Source organism: Siniperca chuatsi, linkage group LG17 (genome assembly GCF_020085105.1).
Source record: "Siniperca chuatsi isolate FFG_IHB_CAS linkage group LG17, ASM2008510v1, whole genome shotgun sequence".
Classification (NCBI taxonomy): Eukaryota; Metazoa; Chordata; class Actinopteri; order Centrarchiformes; family Sinipercidae; genus Siniperca; species Siniperca chuatsi.
This window is the reverse complement of record NC_058058.1, coordinates 10,526,274-10,550,340: the sequence shown is the minus strand read 5'-3', so window position 1 is coordinate 10,550,340 and position 24,067 is coordinate 10,526,274. Positions and strand designations below refer to the sequence as shown.

Below are 24,067 nucleotides of genomic sequence, written 5' to 3'. Positions count from 1 at the left end.
AACCCCACTATCAGTATTTATATATACAGGCCAACACTTTTTTTCTCTTTTCCATAATCACATAACATAAACATTTTTGAGGACCCCTTTAAATTGGTTATTAAAGAATTGTGACCAAGATATCTACTGAGTGAGGCATTTTATAGTTGAAAAATACACTTTTAGTGCTTTAAAACTATACAATGTAGACAGTTTCTAAATGACCCCAAACATATTTTTGATCTTTGGCATTTCTGTATTTCAGTGTCTTATTACTTATTGGCCAACAGCCGATGCTGATATACAGTATCTGCGATAAGCTAAAATAGGAGATATCAGCATGGCTAATGAATTGGTCCTGCTATAGTTTTGACCGTACAGTATACATTGCAGGTATATACTGTAAGTAATTATACAGAAACAGAGTCCACAGTCCATCTGAGGTGAGGAAGACGGAGAAAGAACCAGGCCAAGAGGGAAAAAAGTGTTCACTCTAAGACTCACTTCTTCACCACCTGAGAACTACCTCACTCAAGACTCAAATATGAGCATCGTCTCCTATAAAGCTCAGTGTGATTTAAATGAAGACAGAAGAAAATCACCATGTATTCACTTTTATTGCTTTGCACCAATTGGCAATGACAGAAAAGTCATCATTCAAGCTAACAACAGGATGCTATGTGCTTCACTAATGTTGTGTCTGTACATCAGAACAAATGCAGTTTTACTTAGTGATATTGGAGTGATGATGGAGGTAAAATCTCCACCTTTGTGGTTGACATAGTTTATCCACCTGTAAAATACACACATATATATATATATATAGAAACTGATGTCATGTGAAAATAGGGTATTTTTCATCAAAATAAACAACATTATGAAATTATAAGTACTTGTTGGTGGATGTTCACTTTATATGATGATTCCACTGATCGGATAACTCAGATTTTTATATCAAATGGTCCATATGTGTAAGGTCATAACGTGTGACTGAATTCAAATTTAAGATTTTGTTTTTAGGAAATACATGTTTGGCAAAATGTTGCTGACTTCATTTTTGATGTTGACGGTACAGTAATTTGACATTCACTGATCTGATCATTCAAAAAAACGATACCTTAATATTGATTACAGAGCTTTTATGTCGTGAGCAAATACTAGAGCCGTGACAGTAGAAGACACACAGAAACTGTATTTTGAGTTACATTTGTGAATGGAAGATAAATTGAGTTACATTGTTTGAGTTGGTGGCTCAGGCTACGACTTTCACACAGATGTGGAATAACACAACGACAGAAGTAAGTAAGCCTCTGCAAACGAGCTGTGTACTGGTTCACTCTTGTTAAATAATGATGGTCTGTCTTTGGGATTTGTGTGTCACCATGTGTGTTCCTGTACATCTGTTCTGAACACTTAAATTACCATTACAAGACTTGCACATAAAGAGCTTTGACAAGGCACGTAAGCTATTGTCCGTATAGTCACTGTAGCTACACACATAGTCGATGAAACAGACACAAAAATCATTTCACAAATTATTCTTTGCCTGAATATTAGCTAGGTTCATGAGTCCATACACTGCACAGTATGGAATACTTATTGCTAAAACAGGACTGCACTTAGCAAAATAAGAACAACTTCATAGAATATAATAGTTTTTACATTTACTGTAGAAATATTTTGCATAAAATGATTTGCAATGCTGAACATACCAAATGATCTTTACACCACACACACAGATACACTATTACCAACAATAATACAGACAGTAAAAAACAGGTGCAACTAACTGGGGTCATGAATATTCTCTCTTATATTTTGCACCTTACTATAATTTATGATTTACAGCATTTATTAAAATAGTTGTGACACCAGCGATGAATACAGTGGACAGTTATTTGACACCGCCTTGTGACAAAAATATCAAGTGACCACAGTCAGAAATCATTCAAGATTCCTGAGTTGTTTAACTGACATTTGAACAACAGCTCTCTAGATACGGTGGGAGGAGAAGTAACCTTTTCATTAACACACTACAATCCATTGTACGTAAGAAACTATACTGGCAAAGTGCTTACTATACAGTACAGACTTCATATGGCCTCTGAAGTAGGTTTTCTATAATGTTACAAATGAAAAGAACACAGTACACATGCATACATACATAATGATATTTCTATAACATCACATACAATGTGAACAGTGAGGTTTACAGTGAAAACAACTGACCAACTTATGAGCAGCAATATCAATACTGAGTGTTCCCCTGCAGACAAGAGATGACTCATGAGCAAATTCTAAAAAGATGTATGCAGTAGTAGTGTGGTGTAGTAGTAACATCTATCTGAATGTACCTCTGGGTTTGTGTCATTTACTGTGCCAGACTAATTATGAAATAGAATCAGCTAGCACTGACAGTACCTGAATGGCTTTAATTAAATGAGTTTTGAAGCTGGTATAGTTAGGTGAAAGGCCTTAATTTGGCTTAAATTACATGGAAACAAACAGTGCAGGACAGCTCATGGTGCATGAGCTACAAAGAACCCAAAATGTACAGTACTGTGACCAGCTACAACAATAACAGTAAAATTTAAATTAAAATAAACAGTAGGTTAAAAGTAAAATTCAATTCACGTAGTCCAAGATCCCCACCAGTGAGGCCCCTTCCTTTGGCATCTGTGATTTTAATGGATGACAAATCGCTAGATGTGCGCTCTACAGTACATCATGGCAGCCATTTGTATATGTGCTGCACACTTCGAGACTTGAGTGAGTAGGACTCACAGCCCTGGGGGAGCTGGCCTGCTGCCCTGAGGAAGGGAACACTGCAGGCAGGTTGTGCTGCTCCAGTTCTATGCCCCCTTTGCCACTAAGATGGTGTTGTGTGGGAAAAGGTATCAGGAGGGTAGGAGGGCGTCCCTCTATCACAGGAAGGTCTCAGCAGTGGAACCCCCTCCAGGTGTATCTGGTCTGACGTCTACTCTAACGCAGGCCACCTTCTCCTGGCTGTTATACAGAGAGAAAGAAGATACAGACAAGATGAGCACTTGTGCAAATTGATGGTGGTGCTAACTGCAAATGTGAGATTTTTTCAGGTAGAGGAGTAATAATGCTCAATTACCAATACAAGACAAGATTTTACCACCTACAGTCATAGTCTACAGTACACCTTGACGATGTCAGGGCTTATGTGAGGATTGTGTTAATTTAAGCAGCTCTTAATTGTGACAATTCTAGACAAAATTAGTCAACTTATGTTAAATCTTTTATGTATTTCTTTATACAGTCAAACTAGTGTGATTAATTACATTTTGTAATAAAAGTATTCTTTTCAACATACTCAAATTAACAGCTTAAGGAGCTAAATGAGAGAAGAATGAGGCCTTATCTTTGCTTGTACAGATTTAGACTGATACCCTACACTCAAGACTGTATTTTCTATGGACTAAGAGCAAGGACCTTACTAATTTTGATTTAATTTAATTGACATTTTCAAAATCCTGCTTTAAATACTAAACTGATCACCTGCTTTCCAGGCAGCAATAAGCTTCAGTTTATTTCACTACAGTATGAAAATAATCTATTAAAGTAATGCAGTTTGGAGTCTGGAAAACTCCAGGAGATGGCATAGCTACCTTCCACTACGCTTCACAGGTAGAGCACATGACTCTGCACTCGAGTTCACTGCTTTCCACGCTGCGGTTTTGGCCATGTCATCAGAGATATTTACAACCAAGGGGTCAGAATCAAAACTACATGCCAAAATGCAAACGCACACAGACATACACACAAACACAAAGAGAAGACAGGCATGTAGACATCAAATCAGTGGGAGAGGTTCAGTGCAAGACAGTTCAAACAAGCAGACACAAACATGCATATAAATATAGATTAAAACAAATTAACAGCACAAAATGGCTGACCAGACAGTACAGTATATTCTATATTAACATGTATGAAGAAATGTGGGCCTTTTGCATTAGAGACAAAAGTTATTTGTCATGAGTTGATTGTGTACATATTATTGGTTAGTTAGACAAGGATAAAATGATTTCAACAGGACAAACATTTTAGCACAGACCATTTACCCTCAAAATAAAAAGAGAACACAGCAACACACAAAGCAGTGCCCTTTAAAGCCAGTGTTTCTGTTTTTTAAATAGCTGAGGACTGACAGTTTAGGCCATGCGCTAACTGTCTGAGTATAAGTGAGCAGGGTTAGAACGCAGCCATGTGGGTCAGATGTTTTGCATCAGACACACAGTCCTGCTACCTCTTCTTCCATTGGGAGGCTGTGGGTCACTAGTCCTATTCTGTATGATCTGTTCAAGATGGACATAATAACACACAGCTGACTACCAGTGTCATAATTACCATTTCAAGTTGTATATGACAACATGATGCATCAGACAATGTGTTTAAAGCTCTAGTTTATTATTTACTATGAACTACATCTACGTGTTTTCTTCAAGTTTCTGGACTGGTTTTCTGGATCACATCAGCCATGAAGGCATTGATTGGGGAGGAAGTAAAATCTTTTGGGAACTATTTACATTAAGTAGTCCACAAAGCATTTTAAGTTATCATAAAAATGTATTTTGCTGCCTCATAAGAATCAGACCATAAAATAAATAAAAAAATCAGAAAAGATGAGATTGTTGGTGTGATACACTACTGCATAATTAACAACAGAATACACTTGATGCCTCACTAAGCATTTGCAATAAAAAGCTGCTTTTCATCCCAGATTTGGGCATCAAAGTGTGCGGTATGGGGTGCATCACTCACTTCCCTGAGAGTGTCTTCACTGGGATGCTGAGCAGGTTGGAGCCTTCAAAGCTGACCTTCAGCCCCATCTCTTCGTCCTGCAGTCTGGACTCTTCTTCCTGAATGAAAACAGTATTGGAAGCCTAAATCACAAAATAGACTGCAGTGAGGCACCACACTGGTAAAACATTGGTATGAGGTTACAACTGTCATTTTCACATCTTTTTATTCATGTCATTTTTAATAGCTGACTCTTTATGCTGGGTTTTATGAGATTACATTACTTTATGTTCACACATAGCCACAATTCTTATTCAAAAGTACATTTTCCCTTCTCCTTTACATAGCAATGCTTGCATAGCCATTATACCTGTATAGTATCCAGATGTCAGATTATCTCTGGGGCATTGCAAGTCTGGCCATTTCCATAACTGTTTTTTTTTAAGATCCAATACCAATGTGATAAACATCCACTGTTTATGCACCCAGACCTACCACTTGTATTGTAGCATTAACAGACTGACCTGAAATCTGAGTTACTGTATTGAGTACTGTTATTGTGATGTACTGTAACGCAAAGAAAAATGGATTTTGATGCCTTTTGTAATATTAAAGTGTGTGTGTGTGTGTGTGTGTGTGTGTGTTTTGGTCAGTTCAGTGTAGGACAGCAAGTACAAAAGGCACTACAGTATGTTTTCATTATTTACTGATCTAGCACACATACTGTATGTATACAAAACAAATCCCAGCAATATTGTTATATTGTAAGTTTGAACATTAAAGAAAAAAATTGTCTGCTTGGTTCTGTAACTACAGACAATGTCTGAATTAATTCAGTTTTGATTTTCTCCAATTTGGAAGTTGCAGTACAAAATCACCTAAAGGCCCAGTGTGTAGGATTTAGTGGCATCTAGTGGTGAATTACAGTTTGCAACCATTTGAATACCGCTCGCATCACCCTCCCCTTCCAAGCGTGTTGGAGAAACTACAGTGGCCGCGAATCTCGCGAACAGCCCAATCTAGAGCCAATGATTGGTTTGTCCGTTCTTGGTCTCCTGTAGAAACATGGCGGTGTAACATGGCGACCTCCGTGGAAGGGGACCCGCTTCCTCTGTAGATATAAAGGGCTTATTCTAAGGTAATGAAAACACAACGATTCTTATTTTCAGGTGATTATACACTAATAAAACATACTTATAAATATTATATTCCATTTCTGCCAATAGCTCCTCCTAAATGTTACACACTGGACCTTTAACAAGAAAAGGCTGCTACAGAACAACAAACAAGCAAAAAACAACCAAAAAGAAAAACATGAAATGAGTTTTACCAGCTTTTCTTGTGCTTTTTTTTTCTTATCGTCCTCTTTCTTCTTCTTGCTTTCTGGCATCAAGTCATCCAGCCAGCTCAGCTCTCTATTGGTGAAGCAAAAGTCTAGAAGCTTTCGGATAAAGACCAGCGCCAGAACCTGGAGACACATAGACAAGGAATATATTATCAGATTTAACATCACAAAATATAGTAAAATAGAATAAAACACATTTATTACACTGAGAAAATATTTAATATATTATTTTCGTCTGACACCACAGTGAACATTAATTATGTATCATGGTATTTAATCCTATTACAGCTGAAACGCACTCTACTGTATTGTGACAGTTAACAGTGGTATATTTTGAATCTTTGTCTTTAACATATCATATAGATGTGAAGTGACAGTCTTTGAGGTCTGAGGTCATTACCATCATGGGAAACACAACAGCTGCTGCAGAGGCCTTGATGACCCAGAGCAGCACCAAACAGGTGAGCTGCACCAGGGTGAAGATATGCACCTTCCACAGCGGCACATAGCGCAGATAGATCAGATCAGGCTGGTGCTTGGCAGGCATGCCGAACAGCTTGATTCTGTCAAAGAACTACAGAGAAAATGAGAAGAAAGAGGCTCAGAAATGCAAATAAAAATAGCTGGAAAGACGAGGAGTGATGAGGAAAGGGCAAAATTCAATACATTATTTAGAAGAGGGAACACATTTAACAAAAGCTTTTAAGGACTCTGAATTACGATCAAAGGTTTGGAACTACAAGGGGCAAACTTATCTTTACTAACAGCTCATGACTGCGGGTCTGTTCAGAATAAAAGGGCATTTTATCTTCAAAGACCAGCAGAGTAGAGTCTTACTTGAATGCCTTTGAGGGAAGAGACACCCATGTAGAGAAAGACTCCATACAGGACTGGCATAGGAATAAACTGTAAAGAGCAGAAATTAAGTGACAAAGTATGATAACAGTATAAATGATTCAACTTACAGTTCAGGAAAGGAAAGGCTAGCATTCGCTGTACCATAAGAAATTATGAAGACAGAATAGTGAAATCATGTGCAAAATATTTAACAGATAATCCCCTCAGCACAAGTTAGCTACTTAGATGAACTCATTCAGGGTGATTTGAAATGTGAGACCAGTGAGGATGTCATTTCTCACCTTGAGCGCTGAGGTCATGAAAACAGAACAACCCATGAGGACAAAGATCATGAATCCAGTGACTCGCTGCTCCCGGATACCCAGAAACTTGGGCTGCTCTCCTGGAGCGGAGCAGCCGGACTCCACCTTCAGGCTGTTAACGTGGGAGATGGACAGGACTGTTGCAGCCACGAACCACGGCAGGCCCATAATGGAGCACACACCCAGCATAATTGCCACTATCAGCAAGTCCAGGTGATAGCCGCAACCTTTCTGTAGGATACACAGGGAGACAAGAGACAGCAAGTAAGTTTGAGAGCCAGCTAAGCAGTATTGAGTGTTTGTCCCGGTGGAGCGAATTTACTCCTTAAGTAAAAACAGAATTACAGAAAACAAGATTCAGGAGCAAAATCTTTAAAAAAATTTAATTTGCCCATCCATACTTGGAATCCTGAGTTTCAAATGTTTGCCTTATGGATTTTTAAGGTGGACTGAATTTATTTTTAAAATAGTAGCACTGTAGAACCCTGAGGCATAAAAATACCTCAGAAAAAAGCTGAAAGAGATTATAGCTGAATCATTTCTGTGAGATGAACACAGCAGAGGGAAAGACTAGAGAATATGTTAGCTTAAACCATAATTAAGGATGACAGAAAGCGAGAGAGAGGACTGGTGAGAGATGAAAGAGCTACAGAGGAATACAGAGGTGTAGAGCAAAGAAGTGAGTGTTCAGATAGAAACAGCAGGCTGGAGGCAGCACAAATGAGTGACATGGTAAGTTAAAGTGGTTATATTATGGTCATTTCCAGGTTCAAAATTTTATTTTAGGGTTGTACCAGAATAGGTTTACATGGTTTAATTTTCCACAATAGGTTTACATGGTTTAGTTTTCAAAAAACACCATACCACACCTCAGCCCCTATGTCTTAAAAGCTCCATTTTCCGAGTGAGGCATCTCACTTCTATTGGATCTTTGTTGGGAGTTGCACATGCACAGTACCTAGGTAAGGACTACTAGCCAATCAGAAGCAGACCAAAACAAAGCCCAAGTCTGATACCAAAACACAGGTAGCCAGCTTTTGAAGTTTTATGACTTTTGGAGATCTTTGCCTGCTGCACAGCTACAGTTTGCACTGCTGGATATTAAAGGTGGGGTATGCGATTCTGGAGAAATCCAATATCATGACAAATACCATGATATAGAGTGAACAACGACACAGCAAGTAATGTAACTAATGTTAGCTAGGTTGTGGGTTAGCAAACTGTACCTACAGTTGCTGCTGCGAAGCTAACAGCCAGAGAGGACGAAACGTTTCCCAGGGCCAGTAAACCAGCTCCAGCGAGACTCACAACTCTCCTGCCACTATAGCTAACGTCACAACAACAGCATATCTTGGCAAAATAGAAAGTAAGCTGAATGTCCGTGGGCAAGTCATTTAACGTTACCTGACACACAAATCATGGCTGGAATAGTGTTGTGCGGCTCGGTCCGAGCCATTTTGTTTGTTTCCCATTTACAGAGCCAGGGCTGTGTACAAACACAAGATTGTTTTTAAGCGCACACAAAGAACGGACAGCTAGCCGCCCGTGAGGAGATATTTGACAAAAAGACGTGTATTGGATTAAAATAGCATACCCCACCTTTAACTAAGGAATAGATTTAAAATGATGTGTAACGCTAGATATAACAAAGATATAAAGATATAACACCACCAAAAGTAAATCTCCACAGGCAGGTCTGACCTTGAGCTTGTGCTCCTTGCGGTTGATGATGACTGCAGTGATCTGCTGGTCCATAAAGATGAGGATGGTGCAGAGCAAGGCAGGAAGTGCTGCCACCAGAAGCGTCCACCAGGGATTTTCTCCTAAGGGGTCCATCAGCCAGCCTCGGTTCTTTGAAGTTGGCTGCAGGGAAAAGGCAGGGATGGGCTACATTTAGTATATCAGCCATAACATTATTATTTGAGAATATTTGATGATGTGAACATTAATTTGTTTTTAAAGTACTACATTTAGACCTTTGCGATGCAAAAGAATAACCTTACAGAGGATGTAATTATGTGTGATGTCACCTTGTCATTTGAACATTCATGCATAAAGATGGGCTTGCTGGAATGAATGCCTACCTCAAAGCGGTCAGGGACATTAAGTTTAGGAGAGGGGATCCCCATTAGATAGTCCACCATCACCATGATCATGATGGTTATGAACACAGCAAAGTCGCTGATGGTGGATCGCACCTACATAACATATAAACACACACACAGTTATATTTATGCATTTATTTAGGAATTGCAGCTACACACACAGCCACAAATAGATGCTGTTCCAATACAACCACAGTCTTTTTCTTCAGTTCACTGTTGAGATCCACCAAAGTAATACTTATATTTGTCTCAACAGTAAAAGCATAACAATTCAGACAATACCAGCACCTGCCTACACAGAACACCAAGTGATAACAGACTAGCTGGTATTGTGTGGGATGATGCAAGAAGATCTTTTTTCTGTAAATGAGACAGCTCCTGCATACTAATGACTGACACAATGTAAACATTTACATAGTGTGAGAAGCATTTAGCTAGATCTGCACACTATTGCATGTAGAAAATAGACCCTACTGAGATGTGAATTTATTGATATTTATATGTTAACCAGTAATATAAAACGTTACTGTAGTACTTTATGTCGTTAAAAGCCAAGTTTGTGGTGTTAACAGTAGTGAAACAAGAGTGCACATAACAAATCTAGCAAACATCTCACCTTGGTGGGAAAATATGTCTCTGTCTTGAACTGCTTAAGGAAGGAAGAGAGGAAAAAGGTGGTGAAGAAGAGGATAATAGACCAGAAGAGAACATCTGGGATGTAGGGCCCATGATGACCGCAGGCAGGACCCACAAACTCCCCATTGAGTATCTTACACATCTAGAGAAAAAAAGTATTAGGTTAGTTCTGTAATAATAAGTTTGATAAGCAGTTCCAGTAGTGACAGTAGTATATGTAGTAAGTTAATAAGTTTTTTGGCAGCATAGTCATGGTTATAGAAGTGATAGAAGTAGTTGCAGCTGTTGCATTAGTGTTAATGTGATATTGGCTGATGATGTCTGTTTACTCAACACATCCTACACATGTGAGTGTGGGTGTGATCCCCACATATCACAATGGAGATCATTGTGTGCTGGTCTCACCGAAACATTGAGGCTGCTCCATGGGATGGAGTCTGGGCTGTATCCTGTCTGGTTCCACTCCTGCGTGAGCTGATCTGAGACATTGGCTGGTGGAGAGCACTGACACCTGGGGACAAAAGAACAAAGGCTAAGCAAAGTATGTGTGCTTATCTTAAGGTGAAAAAGAGTTGGGGTCATTTTAAAGTTAATTAAAAACATGCTGCAGCAACACTGATAACATCAGTTGTTTTTAAATTAGTTATTTTACAAGGGGGTAATTTTCATTTCAGCTCTGGGGAAGACAATGTACTGGGAACAGCTCAAGCCACTGCAATTATAGTTTTCAGCAAAAAAACCCCAAAACAGTGTGTTCTTAATGGGATACTATTTATGTGGATAATACACTACTTTATGTAACCCTTTGGCACTTAATGTGACATCCTGACCTGAAGAGTGTATTAAAAAAAACACGTTAGCTCTAATTATGACACAACTGAAGAATGATTTAACAGATTTAATGCATTACTAAATGAATAAATATTCATAATTAAAATGTATCTGTATTAAACATCTGGAGTCACACATAGAAGTTTATTGGTATCTGGAAATGGTTAATCTTAGCTTTTGGTTGGGGTCTAATAGAGATTTTTTTTTGGTAACGTCTGCCTACAAAAAGAAAAATTACATATTTAAATATCCAAACACGATTTCAGGATTTCCCTGGTGGCTGTTATTCGACAAGTCGCTAACTTTGTTTTAAGTTACTAGACAACTACTTTATTTGCAATGGCCATGTTTGCAACACGCTTGATGTGCAACAACAACAGAGCATCCTGTTTCTTCACAATAAGAGCTCCCACTTCCTCCTAATTAATTTGAACAACAAAATATAATGCAAACTGTACAAAAATATTGTAAGAATACCAATGTATGAATGCATAGTAATACCTGAAACTTTACAGTGGTAAGCTCTGCCCAATATAATATTAGTTATCTAGGAATTTCATAGTTTATTTCACTAATTCTTTAACAAAGACATTGACTAAAAAAAAATTAATAATATGAAATAAATAAAATAAATAAATAAAATAAAAAAGTAACTGAAATCTCAGTACTCACGAATACAGGGTAAGGTTGTCCAAGTTGTTGTGCATGTTGACGGGGTAGTGTTCTCCCAGGTGAAAGAGCTTCTCTAGAGCCTCGTAGATGAAGATGATGCAGATGAGTGCAGCAAAGGCCTCCTCTGTGAATCGGGTGATGTAGCAGACCAGGGAACTAGCATCTGTGGCCACCAGGACCAGACACAGGAAGGCTGTCCATAGACCAATGCTGGTCCGCAGCGACAGGTAGGAAAGGCCATAGTCACTGGGAAAGATAGACAAAGGTGACATGGATACAGGTATACACATACATATTAGGTTCCATTAGACTATTGGAATCCATAATAAAATCAGTTAACTTCAAAACAAAATGCTGTAAACTATGCAGACTATTTAGTCTTATCAATATTTGACTATTTCATCATGTCACAGTAAAATCAAACTTGCTCGAACTTACTTGCAGAACTTGAAGAGGATCTTCTCAAACACTAAAACAGGTCCTGTACTGCCAAGAATAGTGAGGGGCTGGCCTGCGAAGAGGGAGTATGCCACTCCTGTCAGTGAGGCCCCAAATAGAGACTCTATGGCACTCTGTAGACACAGAGGAGAGGGAGGAAGTGAGGGAATGAGAAAGGTAGGACGGGGGAGGTAAAACCATTCAAAGGAGGATAGAGAGGGAAAGGCTGAAGAAGAAAAAAGAAAGGTGAAGAAGACACCCCCAATCAAAACGCAGAGAGTATCGATTAAACAGACATTCTGGACTGCGTCTGAGTGGCTAGATAAACTGTTCAAATCTTCCCACTCTGCCGATTTGTCCGAAGTCATGTCTCTGTTTAGCCCTCGCCTGCTGAGTTTACGCAGATGCATCACACACACCAGCCCACAGACTGTGCCTTTGTCAACAGTCCCTTCCTAGTAAGGACATCTGGGTAAAAAGGAGAGAGGGGCAAACAGAGAAAGAGGGAGCGATAAAAAGAGAGATACACTATATAGAATAGCTTGCAGTGATAACATATTACTGCATGGGAGGCTGAATAATCATCATATCCTATTTTTCGTGGGTGAATGATTATGGTGACTTGTCTTGACACACTAAATGATCTGCTTTAAAAAAATAAGGTAGTCAGAAAATGGGTAGCCATAGCTATAACTGGGATGGACTGTATGCAGATCATTACATCTGCATTTAACGCCGATACCATGTACTGTAGGTACATACATAAACATGGGTAAATGTTAAATGTCATGGTGTAAGAAAGCATTCTTGTTGCACACAGTGGTTGAGGGAAACATCTTTAGACTATGTTACATCAGATGACTTCTTTGCTTTAACTTGAGGATTCTGGAGAACTTGAGGTTTCACTGTCAATCAGTCACGATGCCAAAACCCATTTTCAGTGCAGGACACGACTTACAAAAGTAATTTATATACTCACATATGATAGCCAAATGGTACTAGGTTCTATATATCTCATTTGGTACAACATGGCACTTAGACAACCAGGAGTTAGGGGTTTGATTCCCTCTTGGTTCATGAAAAGCACATGTGCTGACTTTTAAGTGCCAAGCTTTTGGACTCACTATGTTGCCTTTTGTTGCCTCCCCAAGCAGACCTCCAAATGTGATGACAGGGGACATGCAGGCGCAGTAGAGGAACAGGATGGAGGCTAGACACTGCAGACTGAGGGAGTCCCTGATGTCGCTCCAGTAGAATGGTAACTTCCGCTTGACGTCCAGGACCAGACCTCCAAATATCCTGAGAAGAGGAGAGAGGTAGTTTTTAATGTTTGAATTTTCAAGTGGTTGTGCACAATAGTATTATATAACAGTGACATGGTTACTTGAAAATAATTAATAATACATCAGTGAGTTAAGTAAGGGGAATGGGAAGAGTCAAGTGAACATATTTAATTTAGTGTGACATAAACATAGACATTAATATGAAGCCGTTATCTATTGATCAATTCCACTGAGATTATTTCAGAAACTGAATAAAATAAAAAATAGTGCTATGGCAACAGCAGTTTAGATAACTGTGGGTAAACGGCTGCAAACATTTATTATTATTATTATTGTTGTTCATCTCTCAAGCAAAGTGATTCTGCTGGTCTCTTAACACTATCACCTTGTCGATTGCCATTCATATTATGTATTCATTCATTTAACAGAATCTTCCTGATGTTCTTTTTATAGCTGGAATCATTTAAATGCAGAGTGTTTGTTAATATAAGGTAATATATATCTACATATAACACAAATTTTGCAATAATGGTTATTTACCAGGTGTTGAGGCCATTTTTACACAGTTAACTGGTAAGGTGTGCTTTTATGTTTGTTGTTGCTTGAACACTGGCAGTGTTAATGCTGAGGCAGTGTCATGAGCTGTGTGTATCTTTATAATATTCAAACCCAAAACCTAGATGGCATTGTGATCTTGCTGCCCTAGTCCAAATTATTTTAACAGGGGCAGTCTGTCTTTATGCACATTCTGTACAGAATTACTCCCTGCCCATCCAAGCCTTTGTCTCTCTGTTTCTGCCTCTCTTTTCTTTGCCTTTGAGAAATTCCATTTCTCACCTTGTATATATTATTTTCTTTCTTCTGACACCTGTCCAATTGCTCTGCTGTGAGGTCTTCTTTCATTTTATTTTTCCCCACACCTCTGGAATAACATATTGCCTGCCTCCACAACTCCTGCTGTCTCTTCTTACCGGCCCCGGTTTTTGATAGCTTTCTTTACATTAGCGTCTTGCACTTCCTTACACTCCTTTGTCCCCCAGTTGCTCCCTCATAGCATGAGCCTTTTATAGTAGTGGTGAAAAGGAGAGTGAATCTGTAAATAATACAGCATCTCCCAACTGATGTGTATGTGTGCAGAGTGTGAGTGTCTGTCTGTGAGGTTTCAAATAAACACATTCTCCTCTCTGTGTGGCCTGGTCTCTAGAGACCCAGCATGAGTTATCCATAAATGTCAGCATCTGAGGTTCACAGAGTACAGTAGAGATGTTTCTGCTAAAACACATAGTAGTGTTGAGTTTATAAAATGTTACATTTCTTTCAAATGTTACATATCTTTCTAATTTTCAAATTCTAGTTTACTTTAATGATATGCGAGGAACCTCAGAAAAAATTCCAAAAGCTTTTACTTAACTTCTCATTACTGTAACCACAAATAAGTCAAACTAAACTAATAAACAAGTAATTAAAGAGGATAAAATCAGGTCCTTAGTTTCTCAAATGACAAGAGACACTTGTCTCAACATAATCAACATGATATATTAAACATGCCTACTTGTGCTAATGAAGTTGTTAATTCAAGTAGGACACACTTTAATGATCAAATATGTCTTTGTCAACATATTTGCTAACACAAGTGATATTAATATAGATTACTAGAGTAAGTGAGGTCCAATAATCATTTAAAGTCAGTGGTGTGCCAAGAAAAGGTGCTAAACTCACCTCCCGGTCCTCTGCAGCTCAGGCCCTGCGTGATGGTCCTCCTCCTTTTCCAGCTCTCCTGGAGACGCAGTGCCATTGGGCTGAGACGGTCTCTTCCTCTTTAGCTGCAGGTCATAGGACATTTAAATATCATATAGTAACATGCATTTCAATTCGTTTGCTGTCATGATGCTTCAAATCCATAAGGGGGCACTCACAGTGTGATTATAGTGGTGTGAAAAGTATGATAGAGAAATACACATACAGAAAAGTCAATGAAGTCAATAAAAACTTCTAGGTTACAGTTTGTGAGACCAGACTTATGTGAGGTCTAGTAAGTGCGTACTGTGTTAGTATGCTGGTTATTGGTTAGTATGCAGCTGGGTAATGACCTCTGCACCAATACCTCCCAGGCAAATTTCTGTTTGTTGTATTGATGTTTGTTGTACATGGCAATTTAAGTGATTTTTATGTCTGTAAAACACAATATGGATTAAATTTAAAACAAAAACACACTTTTGTATGCATTTTTCACCAAGTACACATTAAACAATCTTTGACAGAGAGAATTACTAACTTGAGATGGGACATTTTTGGGGGGCTCAATCCGGATTGTGGGGTCCCATTCTCCAGGAGGCAGAACAGTCACTTGATCAAGGAACTCATCTATTCCCGAGAGGAGATCCGTTCGGTCTTTGGCCTTGTATGCCACATCGTGGAAAATCTACGTAATGAATATAGTTAGGAGTTATTACATGTCTCTGCATGAAGATGTTCAATTGTTCACAGCAAGGCCAAAAATTCACCTTTTGTTCAAGGAGAGGGCAGTGTACCAAATCAAAGGTTACCAACCCAGCATGCATCTTAAATCCAAAAAAATAAAAATAAAAATTCCAACTGAACGATATAATGTTTTGACATAGTTTTAGGACATGTAAAACTAAAATAAAACAAAAAGAATCCATCTTTTTTTCTCTCACCTCATCTGTCATTAGTGTGGCCATGGATCTGCCGATCTCATGGTACTGAGGCCCTTTGCCATGAGGACCCAAAAGCAGGAAAAGAAACCTTTGAACAAGACAAATAATCATGAAATAGACAATGAATAACATTGACCTCAACATTAATCCCAACAGTACATATTGTATTCACTTAAAGGTACCTTGTGGCGTTTTCTTGCAAATCAAGATTCATTGTTTCTCACTAAAATGCATTGTGTGTATCCTTTAGGTCTAATAAACATATTGAATGCATTCCCTTCCTTCTAAAACTTTTACAAAGCCAATTTAAAAAATATTTTGATCCCAACATTGTTTACATCCATGTTTGCAAGTTAGAAGTCTTTCTCCCTGCCTTTGCTGACACATTTCTATGTTTCTTGGCGTGTTACCGCCATCGTTGAGTAGTTGAATAGAGTGAAACCATCAGCAGGAATATGTATGGTGTCACCAACGTGCTTGTGCACCATGCTGAGGCCAAATTTGAACTATTTTGCCCCACTATATGCAAACATTTGTATTTGTAAGTATTAAAGAACACCAAAGTTGTCTTTCTATTTTCTGAAGCCACTATTTAGTTTTCTGGTGTGTAATAAGCATTAGAGCTTCACAGGATTACGTAAATGGCTATAGACTCTTAGTCTTGTTACTTCAAAGATCACGGACATGTAAAACAGGGTTGTGGATACACAACCACAGTAAATCCCCAGGTTATATTAGGCCAAAATGAATAGGGCTTTTGTTTTAAATTGCTGCCAGAGTATAACTTCTCAGAGTTAGAGACTTTAACTGAATATCAAATGCTTGGAATTAAAGGCATTAATATCATTCAATTCCAAATTAATCGTACCTTGTGGGCACAGGCACCTCTGTGAGGCCTGTGATAAGGACTGCTGGGGACAGTCGTACAAAGGCAATTATGGGCTTCTCCAGGAAATCCACTTCTCCCACCAGTACGTTGGAAGCTTCAGCACCTGGAGGAATCTTTTTCATGAAATTCATGTCCACCTGAAACCAATGAAATTGAAGAATCAGATATTCAGACAAATACTAATAATAAACAGAGGGAAATCAGAGAGAAAGAAGATGAAGTGGTGAGAAAGAATGAGGGACTAGTTTACAAGGACACACATGCAAACAGAAGAAGTAGAGTGTATGTAAAGGATGGCAGCAGGTCATTTGGATGCTATAATAACAAATGAAAGATATGGCAAATTAGTAGCTACTTAAACAACTACCACGTACTGAGCATAGATTGTCCGTTGCTGTGAAGCATTTATCATGTTCCTGAATAAATATTGCTTATGTGCAGTGCTAAATACAGATCTGAGAATGGCAACTATTTCTTATCCCTGTGTAGAAAAGACTGTGCCTTTCTCCCTGTTTTGTATACTCTGACTCATAAACACTGCACCTTATTTTTTGGCAGTCATAATGGATGGTTTTATAATAACTACTTATGGCGGCCTGCCATTTTATTTAATGGATGAAGAACTAAAAAATGTTAGATGAATAGAGGCCATGCAAGGTTGGAATTCTCAAAACTAAACACAGTTATATAACTTTGTAAGACTTTTACTTTGATCAATTCTTAGTCCATTACAGATGGAGCAATGACTGAAGATGTGTCTTCCTGCACCGGATGAACTCATGGGCCCTTCCACCATGATGGACTGTTTCTGTGCTCAGTACTGTGGTTAGGTTACCTTGCTGAAGTCGACACTGCTGCTTTCTCTACTGACCCCTACTTTGGATGGCCTCCTCTCCACTGCCTTGTTGCCATCCAGGTTGTTTGGGACAGAATTGCGAGACACCAACGGTCCTGGGAGGGACAAGGGGAAAGAAGAACAGGAGAGACAAAGCAGTGATGGACACTGTGTAAATACTTGGGAAGCAAAGACTGGTAGAGCAGTGTGGTTCATCGTGACATGCCATTTGTGATGTCATTATTAAATGCCATTTATTAAATACCATTTGTGTTTCATTTTTCTCTCTACTCAGATTTTAATTTTGAAGAACTGGGAAAAACAATAGTTCCAGGTATTTTCATTTGTGATAGACTGCTACGAGAGGCCATTTCAAGGAGTTTACCTGATCAAAATTGGATCAGAGGTGAGCTCTTGGCAAACAAACCTGACACAACATCCTGAAGTCATATGGCTGCCCACACAGGTTTAATGATGCTACAGGTAATAAAAAGAGTGCTGTTTTTGTGTGATATTTACATTCTGTTTTATTATATAAACAACTATATATATTTTACTTTATAACTTTATATTATTAAAAAACAACTCTGACACCAGGTAGTAAATTGAATTCCTGTGCCACCCCAGGTCTACATCATCATCTCTTAGGTGGCTAAAATGCATAGTACTTGCAGTTAACAGACAAAGGAGTTGGGATCCATTGTTCTGATCAATGTCTGAAATATAACAGATAGGCAATCAAACTAATAATACACAAAGTAGCTAAAATGTTGAAGAGTTGGATTTGCTGTTTAATATTTAAAATTTCTGGCTGCAAGTGAAATGATTTCTTCCACCACAACCATTACTTGCTAGATATGTTGATTTTTGTACAGAGCTCCAACACTGTGATGTCTCTCCACAGGGAAGATGATATATTTCACAAAGTACTGTTGCTGGTTGCTCTCCGTCTGATGAAGTCATTACTCTGATGCTTAAGTCAATCCTGCTTAGCTTAAATTCATGTCAGCTTTCAGCTAAAGGGGAGTGAATGCATTTGATATGCCTGACAGTTCACCTTCCTCAGACTTCAGCACCTTTGAGTGTTGAAGCTCTGGTATTTCTGCGCATAAGTGCCTGCACACTTCAACATTGCTTATGTGATTTGAGCCATACCAGATACAGGAAACGCTAGCACTTGAGGTGACATGAGAGTGGGAGATGAAATGAGGGAGCAATGTATTTGAATCAAAGGATAGCATATGCATACTATCTTCTGAAATTCTGAAGTAACACTTCTTTTACCAGGTTTTCCATCTTTCTCATTTTCTACATCTACATCAACACATTTCACCATCAGGAAGTAATCAAGCCAACATCAAACAAAATACATTTATAAGCTTAATAAATATGCTTAAGCAATATGCCACATTCTCATCTACAATTAATCCCAAATCAAAATTAAAATGTGCCATTTCTACCAGCATGTGGTTTGGCCAGTGATCCATACCCTTGAACTGTACCCTGGAGTAACCCCAGTGGATGCTGGGTAGCTGTGACTGCTGAACAGCAGTATGATTGCTCACATACCCAACAAAGCCTCTTGGAATAAGGGAGGGATTAGTTTAGGTTGAGTCCGCCAACACACTTCATTCAGGAAGGCTAAGCCCTGGAATGCTGCCCCATACTAGCCTTTTAAACAGTGGCGTCACAGCGCTACCTCATTCGTATGAAAAAGAGAAACATAAATAACTGAAATGACACCGATTTCCTGACTCTTGTGGGGCTTTCTGATAAAAGTTATCTTTGTAGTAGTTGTATGGATGTATATGTGTACTGAGCTTGATCTAGTGCTAATCTGCAGTTCTTTCCACTATTTACATTATACTGTACAAAGACTCACAGAGATTACAAGTAGTCATATACAGTAAATGCAGGGATTATGTACTGACACTAGGTTACCATGAGTCTAGATACGACCATTTTTCTATTTTTTAAAATTGCCTCTGTTTCATAAAACCGACCAATGGCAGCCCAGTTGATGCTAAATAACGAAGAGAAATGCTTAAGATTTGAAAAGCTCTTAAGTAGGGCTTAGACTAACATGTAGCAAGTGTACCAGTGATTCCCTGCATGCCCTGTGTACAGGTATTTCACTCATGACTTCATACTCAATGGGTCCATGGCATGTATATGTAAATAGCAGTCACCTCAGTACCATCATAGTACATATCTAAAAAACTGCAAGAACATCTATATCACCGTTGACTATAATTATTATTTATTTGTTATTAACCTGTAAGTCAGGCTATTACTGGCATCCAGACAAATAACTCTTAATAACACATTAAGGACATTTTACAGTCTAACACTATATCTCTGGTCAATACACAGTTAGATGGTTAGTCAATGCTGTAGGATACAAAAACAGTGCAGTTTTTACAACCTACAGTGTTATTAAGATTGTAATAATGAAGGCTTGAAACCCCCTTCTGAATATCCCACACAAAGATGTCAAGATGCTTGCCTCTTGGGAAATACTGTATATTTTACTGGAAGGGGGTATAATTACAGAAGCTAGTCAGCTATAATAAGACCACTCCAACCTTTCAGATTCAGCTCCCACCAAGTGATTGCTGGTTCTAATGACCCATACTTTGAAATGGAGCCATTCCCAGAGTGAGACAAACACAGACTCACACACAGCCTAATAATAAACTGACAAGGTTTGGGAAAAACAAAAAGTCACTGTAGGCGCCAAAATGATAGTACATACAGTACTAACACATCCATCCTGGTCTAAGGCTTATATTTAGCCATGCTGCTGGCACATGTTGCCCTCACTCTATCGGGTAAAAGCATGTTTATACTTAGGAATTGATGAGGAAGAAGAGCATGGGTGCCAAATGATTCAATGGGAAAAGCACAGGTTGCATGACATTTACATCTGTGTGTAATTAAAATGGGAAAAAAGGATTTAGGACGTATTATGTCAGTTTCTGCAAGATCTATATCTGAGACCAAGACATAATTTTACATTGATTGGTATCAGAGATAAATTGTCCAATTTATTTAAATTCCTTTATTATAATAAATTGAACAGCAGAGCTCCACGAAAAATAAACAGCAGCCAGCAGTTCCAATTAATGATATCCAGACTAAGAGAGACTGTGTGCAAGCAAAACCAGAGCAGGTGCACCATATTGCACCTAAAAGTGTATTTGAATATTCATATTGTGTTTGTGATCAGTACATCGAGATGCTCTGTTTGTAGCTTCTTGTTACAACAGATCCATATTGACACGCCTCTCTATTTAAATTATACAAAATACTATAGGAGACTATTATAAATTTTGCAGGAAACTATAATAGGAAAGCAGTGATGCAGGTTATATTTTCTTGGTGAAGATATCCAGCTGTTATGCCTATCTGGATTGGCTTTACTGATTTTAATGTAGGTTAAGTTCATACTGTAATACTGTATTGTAGCTGTCTTATGCATGTTGTGTTAGCAGATACCCAAGATTAAATGACTCCGAATGCGATCAGTGGCGAAAAGTAAAATAAACATGATCGGGACATCCCTTCTCACAGGTCTTACATGAAACACCTCAACTGAGAAGAGTGAGATGGGGTAGATAGCTAAACGTGGCAATAAAATATCACAGGACAAATGATGCACTATGGGAAAAACATTTTGGAAGGCAGCCATGCAACCACAATGAAGGAGGTGTAAAGGGGGACAGGGCCAAGCAAGGCATAGACGCTGAGGAATGTCTTGAAAATGTGTAAGGAGACAGAGTGAAAGAGTTTGAATGGACAAAAGGAGTATAGAAAGTCGAGAGAGCAGCAAGAACCAGAGATATTAGTAGAAAAGAATGGGTCAGTGGGATAGATAGAAACAGAGAAGGGAGAGAAGCAAGAATCAAGAGGTGGAGAAGAGAGTAGTGTCAAAAAGTTTGTGGATAAATACAGTGGAACGAGTGTCTTAGCGAGCGAGCCTTGCTGTGGGTTATTGATGAGATGGCCGCAGGGTTGGAGGTTAACAGGGAGCAGAGCTTTCATGCTAGTGCTAGTGTTCTCTGTTCAAGCCGTGACTCACACTGGCAGGCTACACAGATATTTGCCTTCTAAGGGCAGCAGCTCGAGGCCCTGGGATGCCGAGGATGCTCGTCGACTGAGCTGTAGTGATGCTGCCTCTTCTTCTGCAGAGTTCGGTGGATCGTCATCCTCAGGAGGTGATACCACCACCTCAGGGATGCCTTGAGGGCCAAGGCCTGCGCCATGGATACATGGCGGGCTTTGGGAGGAACACCGGAAGAAAGTGGGGGTATTTTGAGGGGTGAAGGATGAGGGGCCTGGGGAGGGCCCAGTGTTGGAGGAAGAAGAGGGCAGGAGATGGTTGAGCAGGACGGAGACTCTGGACTCTCGTCTCTGGGAGAGGTTGGAGACAGAGGAGGCTGCCCCTGGCTTGTGGAGAGAGAGGCGTGAAGAGGACAGGCCCTCTCCTAACAGAGGAGACAAAGGCAAAAGGGGGAGAGGAGAAGGGAGAGGAGGGAAAGGAGACAAGAGGAGGAAAAGGAATAAGGGATGGAGCAAAGAGGAAAAACATATGAAGTAGGAGTACATCACAGAGATGGTATCTGGAGGAGACACAGCCAGAAGGGGTGGGCAGCAAAAGCATGGCAGAGGTGTAGTTAGAGAGATTCGTGCTTGCATAAACATGAGCGAAAAGCATGGTTGTGTGCAGAAGACACTAAGAATGATTCAGTGTGGCATGTGGGAGGGTCCGCAAGGGCCAAACAACTTATCTCATTCAACTCCAAACAAACCAATCATACAACATGACTGAGGTAAGGCAAAACTCTAAATTCAGAGTGGCTTACATGCAGGAGAGAATGAGTTAGCAGGATGTCAGTGCACTGTAAGCAAACATGTGCTCTACCACAACAGACAGTCATAAATCCTACACAGTACATACTCATTTGGCACAGGACATACATCAATCACACTACAACTATTACCATCACCAACCATCAATGTGATATATAATTTTGACCTTTCACATTTGCATTTCAGGTTTAATGGTATGAAAATGAAAGCCCAACAAGAACCACAAGCACAGAAGTGAAGAATGTGATATTTTTTTCCCCATTCTTAAAACCTCAGGCTGGCACCCAAGATCTTAAAATGCACACCACACATAAACACCACTGCGGGCATGCTCCATCAAAAAACACAATGCTGACTCCAGTTGCAGGTAAAGCAATATTTCCTGAGTGTCATCCTATGGAGTGAAAACAATCATTAATTCGAACCCCAAGCCAGGCCAGCCATACAGGTTAGCAGTCATTAGCACCCAGATTTCTCTTTCACTAAGGGGACCGACTGCTTCCTTATAGATCATTCTCTAGATTTTACTCACTTTTACCATCCACCTTCTACGCTGGCATTGAGGGATTTGAACAGTGAATTTTTAGAAACAGCTCCCCAGTGGTGGAAAATATGGAGGAAAAAGAAATGTGAGTGCGTCGTAGGATCTCACCGTTTCTTTCAAGCAAGAATGGGTCAGAATGTTTCTTGCCTATGTCAGCAATGGAGCGCACCAGAGGGATGCGATTGCTGAGCTTTCTCTCATTCTGGTGGTGGTGTTTCTTCAGCATGGCTTCCCGCACCTTGTTGCACAAATCGTCCTTCAGCTGGCCTGATGCCACCATGCTGTCTATCACCATGTCTGAGTCGTACAAAGGCAGGAGCAGGGACGTAAACACAGTAAGAAAAAAACAGAAATTATGTATGGACCATTATAACATTTATTACTAGAGTAATTTGCTTTATTTATCTCATACTTTTCACCACAATGCTACATAAAAAATACAATGAAATGGTATGAATATGTCATGAGTACTATGTAAAATTGACCTGCAATTTCCTCAATACTGTTGGCCCTCATATCCAGCATGACTGTGCCATTGAGTATGCAGCTACGCAGTTCAAATAAGCTGTGTAGTGACAACGTAGCCACATAGGGCTTACTCCACCTCTCCCCACCGTCTTCCACATCCTCTTCAAACTTCAACCATCTGTAGATAAACAACAAGAGCACACACACAAACAAACTCAAATTGTTTACTTGAATCCAAAAATGATAATTAACAAAAAAATAAACGAGTTGCATTATAGTTCAATGACATGTTGTTCCTGCTCATATCCCCCAGCTACATTTTTCCTTCGACAAATTCAAATCTCACTTTTCAGAGCACATACCGAAGCACTGCAAACTCAGTGACTCATACTCCAAATCTGTCCCTTTACTGAACACAAGTGTTATCAGTGAGGGAACAATCTCTGAAATGCAAGCCAAGTTAAGTCACAATTACAATTTCAAACTCAAAGTTCTGAGTAAAATAACCTTGTTGATGTTTTGTGATGTGAGCCTGGTCTGTGTCTCTCCAGATCTCCAAAGGAGA

The 24,067-nt window shown here is 39.3% G+C and overlaps 1 protein-coding gene across 20 annotated transcripts in view; it reads right to left on the bottom strand.

Moving 5' to 3' along the window:
- Nucleotides 1-577: 577 nt before the first annotated feature.
- Nucleotides 578-24,067, bottom strand: part of LOC122863936 (sodium bicarbonate cotransporter 3-like) — a 47,782-nt gene continuing 24,292 nt past the window's right edge. For 2 of the 20 annotated variants that reach the window (XM_044170818.1, XM_044170819.1), the window contains exons 5-26: nt 23,520-23,680; nt 23,143-23,331; nt 21,725-22,105; nt 17,619-17,734; nt 16,763-16,920; nt 15,895-15,982; nt 15,492-15,638; nt 14,936-15,039; nt 13,058-13,232; nt 11,934-12,067; nt 11,496-11,741; nt 10,398-10,503; nt 9,973-10,134; nt 9,336-9,449; nt 8,953-9,114; nt 7,231-7,482; nt 6,929-6,997; nt 6,492-6,665; nt 6,077-6,214; nt 4,768-4,889; nt 3,615-3,731; nt 578-2,985 (exon numbers count right to left, since the gene is read on the bottom strand). In XM_044170818.1, coding sequence (XP_044026753.1) covers nt 2,904-2,985; nt 3,615-3,731; nt 4,768-4,889; nt 6,077-6,214; nt 6,492-6,665; nt 6,929-6,997; nt 7,231-7,482; nt 8,953-9,114; nt 9,336-9,449; nt 9,973-10,134; nt 10,398-10,503; nt 11,496-11,741; nt 11,934-12,067; nt 13,058-13,232; nt 14,936-15,039; nt 15,492-15,638; nt 15,895-15,982; nt 16,763-16,920; nt 17,619-17,734; nt 21,725-22,105; nt 23,143-23,331; nt 23,520-23,680 — 3,397 coding nt within the window. In that variant the 3' untranslated portion in view covers nt 578-2,903. Of the gene's footprint in view, nt 2,986-3,614; nt 3,732-4,252; nt 4,302-4,767; nt 4,890-6,076; nt 6,215-6,491; nt 6,666-6,928; nt 6,998-7,230; nt 7,483-8,952; nt 9,115-9,335; nt 9,450-9,972; nt 10,135-10,397; nt 10,504-11,495; nt 11,742-11,933; nt 12,068-13,057; nt 13,233-14,935; nt 15,040-15,491; nt 15,639-15,894; nt 15,983-16,762; nt 16,921-17,618; nt 17,735-21,724; nt 22,106-23,142; nt 23,332-23,519; nt 23,681-24,067 lie in introns of those variants that run through there. The other 18 variants (XM_044170827.1, XM_044170823.1, XM_044170826.1 and 15 more) reach the window with 18 other exon arrangements.